Genomic DNA, 13797 nt, shown 5'->3' with positions numbered 1-13797 from the left:
AAAAACTAAAGTTTGTACATTAGGCATCATTATTATAACACATAATATTGCAAAATCCTTCACAACAAATTGCCTTCTTTATAATTTGAAAAAATAACACCTCTCCATTCCAGAAGAGAGATGTTACTTATTCTCATTTGAGCACCACCACCACCACCTAGATGACACCATTTCAAAGCTATTTGGTCTTTCATTCGTGAGGAGCTAGGTACTCAGCAGTACAAGAGCTGATGATCCAGTTATGACTTATTTAGACAATATGAGAGATACTATAAGGCATACTTCTTAGACTAATAAAATTTTAGGGCAGACACCTCAAAATATGTAAAATTCAAACTGACATTGTATAGTGCAATGTAATATATATATATATATATATATATATATATAAAATAGTATATATATTATATATCATATTATATAAATATTATAATATATATAAAAGTGTACTGCATAGTGCAAAAATTAATTTTAAGAGAAACTGAAGTCTGTAATTCTAATATGAGATGTTATAATAATGATGCCTAGTGCATAAACAATGTTACAGTAATGCATTTTGCATTTCTAATATCATTAAAATCTCTCTCTCATTTGAAATTTTACAGAATGCTCAAGATATTAACCTTTTATAGGAACCTTCCAAGAAAAACATCAAATAAAGTACGTATACTGATACAATTCATATCAGAGAAGGTGAGTTTACTGCTAAGATAATGCTACTTGTACATACGTAGCATATCAAATTATAAAATCTGTGTGTTCATTTAGGCATATAAAATATTTTTAAATTACAAGATTTAATTTAGAAATTTTTTCACACTAATAACAAAATATAATTATATATAGCAGGTTTATACAAGTTAATTCAATAGTAATTTCCAATATTAATTAGTTAACTGGATAGGCTTCAGTCTAACTAAAGTGCTAGGTTACAAATCTGATCACTGTTCAGAATTAGTATTGTTTATCAACATTAGAGGGGAACAGGTATTCTGTGTGTTATCAGACACTCAGACTAAAACACTGTTGGGTCCAATATCTTTCTATTACAGAAGATTTAGGAGAAGTCCAGTTGGCCTGCCTCCCTAAAATCCACTCGTGCACACCTCGATGGTAAGCCCTGTTATGTCACTTAGGTGGCAACGAACGTGTAGTGGTTCTCTTCAAGACATCTGGTCAGCGTGAAGAGGAAAAGAGCAAACCCTCCAGCACATGACGGCACAATGAAACAAAAGGCCCTCAGTCCCCAGCAGCTCTCACTCCCCCTCTTACGGCAGCGAGAGAATCGGAGTGGAAGCAGAGGGAGTTAAGAATCACTGAGTACAACCAGGCTGCCATGCACGGAAACTGAACTTGGCCAGTCACAACGTAAGATCGCTCATGGTGGTAGTAGTAGTGGCATGTGATGCAAGAAAGAATGTGTATGAGCTTATGCAGCATACGAGGCCTAATGATTGTGATGAGTGTAATGAATAACTACACAGACATACAGAGTGGACCAGTAAATCAGAATGTCTTACGTGGGACTTTAACTATCCACATACTGACTGGAGCCAGTGGGTTGGTCATTCACACAGCATATCAGAGAGGCAACAAGAGAAAGCAATACTCTTGGCCTGATTATCAGCAGTGACCCTTCACACACTAAGGTCTGGAGATAAAAGATCCATTAGATGGCATTGATCACAGTATAATGATACAGGATTTACTTAAAGATGTAACTAATTTCAAAGGCAAAGGGAGGGCTTTTGTTTTAAAGATTACTGCAAAGGTGTCAGAGAGTTTTTAATTTCTACATAGTGTGAAGAACTGCTGAAGTTACTAAGAGGAAATTAAAAATATGAAATAGCAAGTGCTTAAAAAACGGTACTCACCTTTGAATAAATCTGTAATAATTTTAGAAAGAATGGTAATTAAATCATTTAGGTGGGAAGGTAGAGTAAAGGAATTAAGGAGGGTATTAAGGGTGATTTAACGGAATTTTAAAATGGGCCCAAGGAAGTAGTGGTGCACATCTCCAATCCTAGGTTGTCATTAAAGAAGGAAGAAATCATTAAAAGTGAATTAAAATTTAAAAATGGATAATGTAGTATGACAGGGCCAATAGTCGTTACGAAGGACTTTCGTTGGTTATAACGTCTCCAGTTGGCAAATTTGGCGGGAAGTGAACACGTGCTGTATTTTAAAGGTTGTCTGTACTTCCCATGATGCTCTTTTGGACATGTGGGAACGTCAACTGCGAGAGGTTCTAAACCAGGGAAAGGTTGAAGGGGAGTTTCATGTTTATGATGTTGAGGTTAGAATGGTGCCGGAACCATTCGATAATAAGTGCTTCATAGTGAAGAATTGTGTGGCTGGATTTGAGTTTAATAATGGTGATAGCGTAATCGACTAGGAGGTGTGGTTGTGGGTATGAGCATGTATTGTAAGTTTTGTACTGGATTGGCCTATTCTAAAACTGTTTTGGTGGTAGTATGCGCGGGTGCTGGAGGTTTGAGTAGAACTGAATTTTGTGGTGGTGCTGCCAATGTAGCAGGCATCGTAGTTGGGCTGGCATTTAATAAGATATATAATATTAATATTAGGTTTATACCGAAATGTATAAACTGATGACACTTCTGGAAGAGAATAAAATTGCACAGAATGCATATAAATAAAGCACTTGCTATTTCATATTTTTAGTCTAAAACTTACGGTATTATAAGATTTCTATAATTTTTAGTAAGAGGAAATTATAAATGGGAAACATTTGGGGATGCAACTGAAGAAGGTATTAGTCTTTTTATACCAACACGGGATACTTTTCAAGGTTTATACTGAAATGTATAAACTGATAACACTTCTAGAAGAGAAGAAAATTGCTCAGAATGCATATAAATAAATTATCAGGTGAAACAGATGCCTACAGTAGACAAATTAGTCTGCAATCAAGTCACAAAGGGAGTTAAGCAAACTAAGGCAGATTAACGAAGCCTCTAGAAAAGAATGCAAAGAAAAGCAGCAAAAACTTCTTTACTTATGTAAACACTAGGCAGAAGGGGATGAATCACAATGGTTCCCTAGAATGAATGGTTTAAATGTTGATTATCCTGCTCAGGTTGTTGAAAAACTGAATAGGTATTTTGCATCTACATTCACACATGAGAAATATTTTAGGTATGGGGATGCAAAAAAAGATACCTGGGGTGGATGGGATCTATCAAATATATTAAAGGCAGCAAAAGTGGTAGGGACACTCCCACCTGGAATTCAAGAGAATGTATGCCCAAGTCACAAAATAGGATCAAAGTGTGACATAATTACTTATGTCACACTTTAATCCTCTAATAAGTCAGTCGTGAAAGTAGTAATGAAGAACCATCTAGAGAGGAATTCAGTTCTACTGCAGTCAAAACATGGATTTGTTAAGGGATGATCCTGTCTAACCAATCTGACTGGATGCCATGACACAGTAACAAAGGAACTGAATTCTAAGAATAATTTTGATATCACATACTTAGAAAAATTGATACTGTTGCACATAAAAGACTGCTATACAAATTGGAGCAGTGAGGCATTAAGGGTAAGTTACTCCTATGAATAAAGGGATGTATAACTAGTAGAACAGTGAGTAGTTACCAATGGATACTGCTCTTCTTGGACTAATGTTATTAGTGGTGTTCTATTCAGTGTTGGGCGCATCCATTATTTTCTATATTTATTTATATGATATTGATGAAGGTTACCAGGGCGGTTAATTACAGTAATTACACTATGCTATTGCAACAAGATCTAGAAAAATTAGCCAGATGGGCTGAGAAGTAGCAATTGAAGTTTAATATCGATAAATGCAAGGTTAATATTAAACTTCAACTGCATAAGAAGAGTGGTAATATCAGATTAATGTACCAACTGTGTGGTATCACAGTAGTGGAGAATGAAAAAGACCTTGGTGGTAATTGTTAATTTAGATATGAAGTTCTCTGAGCAGTGCAGACAGGCTTCCAGGACATCTCATGGGGATTTTGTCAATGATATAATGGGAATTTTGGAAGCAGGGATAAGAAAGTGAGTATCCCATTGTATAAGGCAATGATCAGGCCACATCTCAAGTAGTGCATACAGGTCTGGAAGCCTCATTTTAGGAAGAATGCGATTCTGTTAATATGGGTCCAGAGAAGACCAACAAGGTTAGTGAGAGGAATAAAATGCTGTTACCAGGAAAGGGTTCATTTCTGCAAACTGTAGTGCTTGGAGACTAGGCACTTGTGAGGAGACCTGACTGAGGTGTTTAAGACGTTGAATGACTTAATAGGCTCAATACTAATGGAATCCCTCCTTTTGCTAAGCCTACACGAGAAAAAAATTCAAACCGAGGAAGGATAGTTACAGGGTACATATTTGGAAATGTACCTTCAGCCAGCAGTTGGTTAATTGTTGGAACAAACTCTCATCTTGTGTTGTAAAGGTGAGTAATTTGAATAAATTCAAGGAAGAACTAGGCAAACTATTAGATGGGGGATGGATAGGTGATATAGGATGTTCTATTGTTTTTTTTTATGGCTGATGCTATATAAACTTGCTTTCTTGCACCATTTGCCACTATCAATTCTAATATTAAGTACAGGGAAAGATTGAGAAAAGGTCAACAGTTATGATTAAATTTGAAAGCATCTGAAATTCTGCCCAGATATGAAAAGAGGGAACATATGATAAAAGCCTTGTCAATCAATTCAGCCCTGGAGAGAATGTGCAAGGCTCATGGTGTAGAATTTTTCTTGGCATAGCCTGTGCTTGTTCACAGTAAACAGTTTTACAGGAATGGGTTACACTTAAACAGGAGTGCAAGAATATTTGCTGATACTATCAAAGTAGTGTTAAGTGGGATGGAAACCTGCTAGTTTGGAGAATAAAAACACAGACTAAAAGATTAACAGCAGCTGAAGGCAGAGGTAAAAGTGATTCTTGCATGCTTCAATAAGAACATGCAGCAGCCTGCAAAGTAAGGTGCTGGGAATTACAAGGCCTGCATGGTCTCCTTATGGGACAAGCAGTTGAGATTATTAAGAGTAAAAAACAAGTGCATGTATACTAATGCTAAGTAGAAACAAATTTGATGAATTTTGAGTACTACCGGTTAACCCATCAAACAAATATTTATAAGAGACATCAGAGGCATGGCACTCAGATATATGGGATGAAAATTTTTATTATGGTGAGTACACTGTGTAGCTAAATGAGACAGGATACAAAGTGTGGGGAAGGGAATTATGCTCTTGTTTAATAGGCACACAAAATCTAAGACACCACCCAGTCAATGTGGGTGGCAGTGCAATGTTAATCACTTTGGTGTGACATAAACATTGGAAAAACAAATATTAGAACAGGTTATGTTGTTATTTGGTTTTTAGGAGCATTAGCAACTAAGGCCATATTGCTCTGGGATATGCGGTGTATTTGGTGGTGACGGGCTGGAACCCCGGTCTAATCAAGAAGCCTGTGCTGCACACTGCTGTATTAGAACAGGAAGGTGTGCTATAAGCCAAATCACTGTGATGAGAATAACAAACAATTAGACAGACCAACAGAGGGCTTAGTAAATCAGGATCCCTGATTTACTTAGTAAACGATTAAGTAATAAACAATTACTTAATCGTTTATTACTTAATCGTAATAAATAAACGATTTTAAAGACAGCTCCTGAATGGAATTTGCAGTTTGTTTACTCACACAGTAACCAGAATTTTTTGGATTTACTGAATCACTCTTTTCTGCACCAGCATGTTAGAGAGAGAGAGAGAGAGAGAGAGAGAGAGAGAGAGAGAGAGAGAGAGAGAGAGAGAGAGAGAGAGCGAGCGAGAGAGAGAGAGAGAGCTTCTTGATTAGACCAGGGTTTGAGCCCGTCACCACTAAATACGGAGGATGCAGAAAGGTCAGGGAATGACCACCACATATCCTGGAGCAATATGGCCTTAGTTGCTAATGCTCCTAAAAACCAAATAACAGTAACAGGTATTTAAATATATAAGTACTGGCAAAGGGATTTTGGTTTTGTAAAGGTGACTTAAATGGTTTCAGACAGTTTATAATTCTATTCAATGGACCAACTGATAACATTACAAACTGCAGATTCTAAATGAGAAGAATTCAACAAAGTAACACTGTAGATACTATTAGGCTTTTTACAGCAACTAAGATATACTGTTCAAGGTTTAAAATGTATGTCGGGTGAACTAATGGGACTAATGCAGAAAAGAGAAATACTAGGGATGTTTATAAATTGATGATGAACCAGTTCAGTTTGCTGACAAACTGAATAGATATTTTGCATCTACATTCACATGTGAGAAATTATCAGGAGATATAGAAACCTAATAGGTATGAACTAGTGTGCAATCAAGTCCCAAAGGGATTGGCCAAGTTAAAGAACATTATGAAATATCCCTGGCAAAGAATGCTAGAAAAAAAAAAATATATATAGCAAAGGTTTCTTTGCTTAAGATAACACTAAAAGGAAAGAGACAAATCACACTGGTCCACCCGATGCAAATGGCATAACTGATGATGAACCAGTTCAGTTTGCTGACAGACTGAATAGATATTTTGCATCTACATTCACACGTGAGAAATTTTTTAGGGTAAGATACCAGAGGTATATCAAAAGTCTTTGTTTAAGCATGTAAAGAAAAGTATATACCAGAGGTATATACTTTTCTTTAAATGCCAGATATACCAAAGGGTTTATCAACAGGGTGTGTGTGCATGTGCATGCACACATATGCAGAGCCTTCCTAGTATGTCAGGCTATATTTGTGTAACATTACAAGGAATTTTGTGTTGATTGATTCCTGTGCTGAGTGTTGCCATAGACAATTTTCATGGACAGTTTTCTACCCTGCCACAACTCCATGCATTTGCTCAACTGATACATGTCCTTCAATGCAATTAAACTCCTTCACCCCCATTTTCATTTCATTTTTGGTAATTCTCTATCATTAAATTGATATTTGATTAATTATTACAACTCTGTTTTATTTATTTATTTATTTAATACCCCTCTTTTAAGTATGATCTGTTATTTCATTTGCATATTTGCATTCATTTCAGGTTGGTCCAAGTCAATTTACATTTTTTAATTGTATATTTTTTTTGTTTGTTTGTTAAATCTTGGTTTGTTTTTTCCATTTAATTTGGTCTTTCACTGGTCACACAGGCACAAAAGTCAATTCTTGGCCAGTTATCAGCAAATCATTATGAAAATACACTTTGGGACTTACAGCGGTGAATGCTCTTGAATGAAACTGTCCCTGTAGTCCTTTTCTTGTAAGAGATGATAGCATTTATTTGTAGGATGTGCTTGAACGGTCTTTGTACATTGTCCTAGGTTGCACTTGCACTGCATTAGTGGAATTCTGAATTTTGACTTAATTTAGTGATATGGGCAGTACATAGCACTGCACACATATCACTAAATGAATTCTGTATTGACTGCTTCCTGTGGTGAGTGCTAACCCTATGAATTTAAATTTAATTGGTATTTATCCTTCTTACTCACTTCTTCATAGTTAAGTGCTCAAAAATTTTCAGTTACACCTCAATACTTAATTTTCCAAATTTAAAATCATTCAGAAAAAAAAACTATATATATATATATATATATATATATATATATATTTTTTTTTTTTTTTTGTTTCTCAAAAACCACAGACTTAAATGTCTTTGTTTTATATGAAATTATTCAGACAATACTCACGTGGTCCTCACTAAACTATATGGCGGATCAGATACAAAGAAACTGCTCATTACAGAAAGGCCCACTAACATTAGAATTGGCATCATCTGCAAAATGGCACTATAGCTATTCTAAAAAGGGGAAATGATTGCAAAATATTAGTACAGAGATTTTCTGAAAATGAAGCTCTATGTTGGGGAGGGAAAGGAAACAGTTGTACAAATATAAAATCATTAATTTAGACTTATGAAAAAAGAAAACACTAAACCATGTTACAAAAAAACAGCAAATTGATGCCATCTTCTGAAAGTTGATTTGATAAGATGTGATTTTGCTCTTATGTACTAGGCCATGGATAGGCTGCATCTTGAGTATTGTATACTGGTCTGGAGGCCTCACTTTAAGAAGTGATGTTGATCTGCTGGAACAGTTGCAGAGAAGGGCAATCAGATTGGTGAAGGGAACAAAAGGGTGTTCTTACCTAGAAAAGCTTCAGCTCTGCAAACTGCAGCTTCTGGAACTAGGCACCTGTGGGGTGATCTGGTTGAGGTGTTTAAGGCCTTGAATGGATTTAGTAAGCTGAATGTGAATGTCATTTTTCCTCTTACTGAGGCTTCATTCATGGTGGTGGTGGGGGATAAATTTAAGTTGAAGGATAGATGTGCAGATGTTTGCTTTCAGTCGGCAGGTAGTTGATTGTTGGAACAGGCTTCCATTTGTTGTGGTAGAAGTGGATCACTTGAATAAATTCAAGGAGGAACTAGACAAATTCTTGGAGGATATGGATGGGAGAAGTGTGTAGTTTTTTTTTTTTTTTTGGCTGATGCTATATAAGCTTGCTTTTTTGCATCATTTGCCACCATCACTACTACTACTACTATTATGTGGCCCCTCACAAAAAACCAAAATATATCAGGTAAAATCAATCTCCTCCAGTTATTACCAGCATCTTGGAGAAGATGACTAGATGTATTATTAAATATAACTTTCAAGAAGGGCAGGATAGGGATTCCTAGGATGATATATTAATACTAAGAAATTATTGAAAATTTATGGAAACATAACAAGACACTATATTTACATTTTGTTAAACTTAAAAAACATACAATAAAGTAACTAGAGAGCTACTAGTGTAAATTTTAGAAAAATAAAATATGGCATAAAGAATGATATTTTAAGGTGAATAAAATATCATCCTTGACAATATCATAAAAATAGCCAATCTGCAGTGAGGTGCAAAGAAAGCATTCAAAATGGTTTGTAAGTAAAATGGAGTGTGGGAATAGGACCATTTAATAAAAGAATGCAAGCTAAAAATAAAGTTTCATGTGAGAGATCTAAAAATTGGATCATTTATTACTTGCCCTGGTTAGGACAACTAATCCTAGCATAATAGGACCAACAGAAATGTGTTGTCACCCAGAAATAGCGAATTATCAGTTTCACTATGGTATGTACAATGTATTTCTGAAAAATAGGGAAGGGAGAAGGAGGTGCTGGAGTCAGGCTTCTTATCAAAAAGCAGATTGAACATGAAAAGAGCTTTGGCAGAGTCAGAAGTTGTTTGCCAACATAAAATCTGTGTGGTGTGAGTTAGTTGCAAGCAAAGGTATAATGAGAGTAGGAGTAATCTACAGACTAGAAGATTGCAAAGAGTATGACAGAGTCTACATGAAGATGGAATGAGCAAGCAAGCCTGATTGTCTTATTATGGCAAAAAAAAATTTAAATAAACTGTATGATCATTATTTGTACCGGCATGTTAGAGAAAAGAATCAAGAGAGAAATCGCAGGGCTCATAATACAGGAACCATCTGAAAGAAGTGATCATGCAACAGTTACTTGGAAAATGAAGAAAGATGTTGCAGTAGTTAAAAGTAAAGGTACGGTTTTTAATTTCAGGAAAGGATACTAGTTACAAGATGCTATATGGCATCTGTCAACTGGTCAAATTACAGAGGGAGGATAAATACATTAGATTTATGGAATACCTTTAAAGCAAGTCATAGAAGACATGAATGCATTCAGAAATTATAGGCAGAAGGAGGATACCAAGACGGATGAATACAGAACTGGCTGGTCTAACATAGCAGAAAAAGATGGCATGGAAAAGTTACAGAGCAATGAAAAGTATTGAAACCTACAAAACCTATAAGCTGATCTGTAGCAGCACTAGAAAAGAAAAGTTCAGACTGAAGGACTGAGGTTGATGAAATTAATAGGTACTCTGAATAGATTTTTACTGATGAAAGACCTTTCATGGAGAAGAGAAGCTGTGTGAGCGAGGCTGAAATACACATAAATGTATCTCAGCCAATTTTAAAATTACCAATAACTGTTTATTAGAAAACTTTAAGCCTAAAGGCAAGTATGGCTCCTTAGAGTTGATGGCATGTACCCAGCAATTTTGAGGGAGGAGATCAGAAAGTACATTGAACGATTAAGGTTAATTATGAGGGCATAACTAAACTCAGGAGAGACTCCTTTGGACTGGAGAAGTGCCAATGTATTGCCAATACATAAATGCATTCTAAGAGCTGACTTTATGTATTGGCGATAGAGAATGGTATTCTGAAGGGTGCACAACATGGTTTTGTTAAGGTAAAATGATGTTGAACTAACCTAGAAACTAAAATTTTTCTCATGAGCTAGATGTAGGAAATAATTTTAACATAGTATTTCAATTTTAGCAAAAGCAATTGACATAGTAAGAGGTTACTTACATAGTGACCTCTTATCCCTCATAAGAGGTTACTATGTAAGATGGAACACATTGGGATTGCATACAAGATTCTAAGATGGATTACAGGGCAGCTGTAAGGCAGGAGGCTGAGGGTTGTGCTTAATGGATATTCGTCAGATTCATCAGAAGTGGGAACCCCAAGGATTAGTTCACTAATGACTGGACTGCCGATTTTTCTGCTTTTCATAAATGACATTGATGAGGGGATAGAGGGCATGATGTCAAAATTTACAGATGGTGTAAATATTGAGAGTGCAATTAATGATCAGTGCCTAGCAGCACTACTGGATGACTTGGAGGCTTCAAGGATGTTCAGAAAAGTGGCAGGTATGTTTTAATGCAGCAAAAGAAGATCTTATACATGGGGAATAGCAAACCCATAATATACACCTCGTAGAGTTGAAGTGAAAACAGTAGAGGCAGAAAGGTATCTGGGAATTATGGCAGATATGAGTTCTCTGACAAGTGTAGACAGGTATACAGGAAAGCTCATGGCGTCCTATTAATGATTTATGAGACAATAGCCTTTAGAGATGGGTAAGTCATAATCCTACCATATAAGGCAATTGCAAAACTGCATCCAAGTATGGAGACCACACCTAAAAAATGGCACTGATCTTCTTGAAGGGGTCCAAAGACAGGCAACCCACATGGTGAAATCTGTAAAAGGATGATGACTGTATGAGGAAAAACTTATTATGTGAGTTACAAAGCTTGGCAACTAAGCACCTAAGAGGAGACCTGATTGAGGTCATTAGACTCAGAGAGGGAACAATAAAATGAATGAAGGGCTCATAAATCCAAATTACAGGGGAAGAGGTTTACATGCTTGATAGCTAAACACTTTCTTTAACCATCAAGATTTTAATTACTGCAACAAGTTATCTCTGCGAGTAGGTGAGACTGGCAGAATTTGTGGAAATTCAAAGGTCAACTGGACATTTACCTACATAGAGGAGGGAAACAAATAATTAATCTATTTTTATATGTTTTTTATTCTTTTATTATTATTATTATTATTATTATTTATATTTAAATATTTTATTATTATTTTTTTTAATATTTTGGAGGTGTAGCAAAACTAATAACTTCCTTGTAATATATGACTAATACTGTGCTATTAAATAGCACTCTGCAAACTCTTTGGGAATCTAATCAAAAAATAGATAAGGTTCTAGGAAATTTGGCATGACAGTTAATTCTACAAAAACAGAAGTTATGAAAGTTAGAAGAGAAAAGTGATTCAGATTGTACACTACATAACTAAAAATTGGAATTAGTTAGCATTAGTAGAGGCATATGATGCAAGAAAGCAAGCTTATATAGCATCAGCCAAAAAAAAAAAAAAAAACCTTCCCATTTCACCCATCCAAAAAAAAAAAAAAAAAAAAAATTACTCACATGAGGGGGGTCATAAATTCAAATTGAGGAAAGGCAATTGTAGATGTGCAGAAATTTGCCTTTACCTGTTGGCTAAAGGCAAATTTCTGCACATCTATTCTGCAATTGCCTTTCCTCAATTTGAATTTATGACCCCCTCATGTGAGTAATTTTTTTTTTTTTTTTTATGTAAACCCCAAACACGAGAGGTATTAGAACCTATAGTACTTAGTACCGTGCTTGGGTTGGAGGTCGAGAAGACGAAAAAAGATATTTGTTGACATTGGACTTGAACTTCTGTAGACTGTAATTTTCAGGAAGGTTGTTCCAGAAAACGGCAGTTGAATGAATAAACGAGGAAGATGAAAAGTTGGTTCTGTGAGTTTGAAGTTGGACGGTAAATGGATGCTGGCGGCACGTGTTCGGATTGTTTTGAAAGAGAGAGCGAGAATTATAGAAGCCAATTCAGAAGAACAGTGCTCATGGAAGTATCTGTAGAAGATGCATGCAGCAGAAACAGTTCGTCTATGAGACAGCGAGTGGAGAGACTCTGTTAGAGATGAATCATTAATTAACCTAACTGCCCTCTTCTGAACGGAATCAAGAAGCCTGGGAGATGTTTTGGGGGCACCACCCCAATGTGGGAACAATATTCCATGGCAGGGCGGATTTGCGATTTATACAGAGTGAGCAGCTGTTTGGAAGAAAAGTAACGTCGAGAGCGAAAGAGAAAACCAAGTTTTTTAGATGCAGAGGAAGCAATATTTGTAATGTGCTTGTGCCAAGAGAGATTAGAAGTCAGGGTAATCCCCAAAAGAGATATATCATTTTGCCTAGAAATCGGAGCATCACTAAAGATAAGCGTAGGAGCAGAAGAATCCTTTTTGCTTTGAAAGGATGAGTTTTAGAAGGGTTGAAATGAATAAGTTGTCTTTGCCCCACTGGAGAATTACCTGGAGATCGTCATTTAAGGAACTGGTAGCAGATTTTCGAGAAATTGAAGCTGATTGAGCAGGACAAGGTTTCTCAAAATGGAAAGTGGAATGCAATGTGCTATCATCAGCAAAACTATGGATAGGATTTCCAGTCAACGGAAGAAGGTCATTAATAAACAAGAGGAAAAGAGTGGAGGAAAGTTTTTTAGATGCAGAGGAAGCAATATTTGTAATGTGCTTGTGCCAAGAGAGATTAGAAGTCAGGGTAATCCCCAAAAGAGATATATCATTTTGCCTAGAAATCGGAGTGTCACTAAAGATAAGCGTAGGAGCAGAAGAATCCTTTTTGCTTTGAAAGGATGAGTTTTAGAAGGGTTGAAATGAACTAAGTTGTCTTTGCCCCACTGGAGAATTACCTGAAGATCGTCATTTAAGGAACTGGTAGCAGATTTTCGAGAAATTGAAGCTGATTGAGCAGGACAAGGTTTCTCAAAATGAAAAGTGGAATGCAATGTGCTATCATCAGCAAAACTATGGATAGGATTTCCAGTCAATGGAAGAAGGTCATTAATAAACAAGAGGAAAAGAGTGGGGGAAAGAACTGAACCTCGGGGGACACCAGCATTAGTGGAGAAGTTAGAAGACAGAGAGCCATCTACCATCACCCTCAGTGAGTGATCAGGGAGAAAACTGGATAACCAATTACTAAAAACATTTGGCAAACCATAAGATGGAGGCTTGTTTAGAAGACCTTTATGCCAAACACGATCGAAAGCCTTTGAGATGTAAAGAGCAACTACTTGTGTTTTCCCGAACCTTTCCACCTGAATTATTCCATAAATGGGTGAATATCACCAGTGGATTGACATTGACGGAATCCATACTGGTGATCGTTGAACAGATGGAAGGTTTCTAGGTAGGTTAAGAGTTGGCAGCTAATTGATTTCTCCATTACTTTAGAAAGAGTAGGGGTAATTGCAATGAGACGATAATTGGATGGGAGGGATTTCTCACCATTTTTAGGAACT

The 13797-nt window shown here is 36.2% G+C and overlaps 1 protein-coding gene across 1 annotated transcript in view; it reads right to left on the bottom strand.

Moving 5' to 3' along the window:
• LOC150081597 (dnaJ homolog subfamily B member 14-like) overlaps positions 1-13797 on the bottom strand; it is a 146556-nt gene that overhangs the window by 26402 nt on the left and 106357 nt on the right. The window contains exon 7 of the mRNA XM_090379459.1: positions 7733-7842. Within this exon, the coding sequence (XP_090235585.1) occupies positions 7733-7842 (110 nt within the window). The remainder of the gene's footprint in view (positions 1-7732; positions 7843-13797) is intronic.

Source organism: Mastigoproctus giganteus, chromosome 8 (genome assembly GCF_048544385.1).
Source record: "Mastigoproctus giganteus isolate SK-2022 chromosome 8, ASM4854438v1, whole genome shotgun sequence".
In the NCBI taxonomy this organism is placed as follows: Eukaryota; Metazoa; Arthropoda; class Arachnida; order Uropygi; family Thelyphonidae; genus Mastigoproctus; species Mastigoproctus giganteus.
The sequence above is the reverse complement of the archived record's forward strand: the minus strand, read 5'-3'. Positions and strand labels throughout refer to the sequence as shown.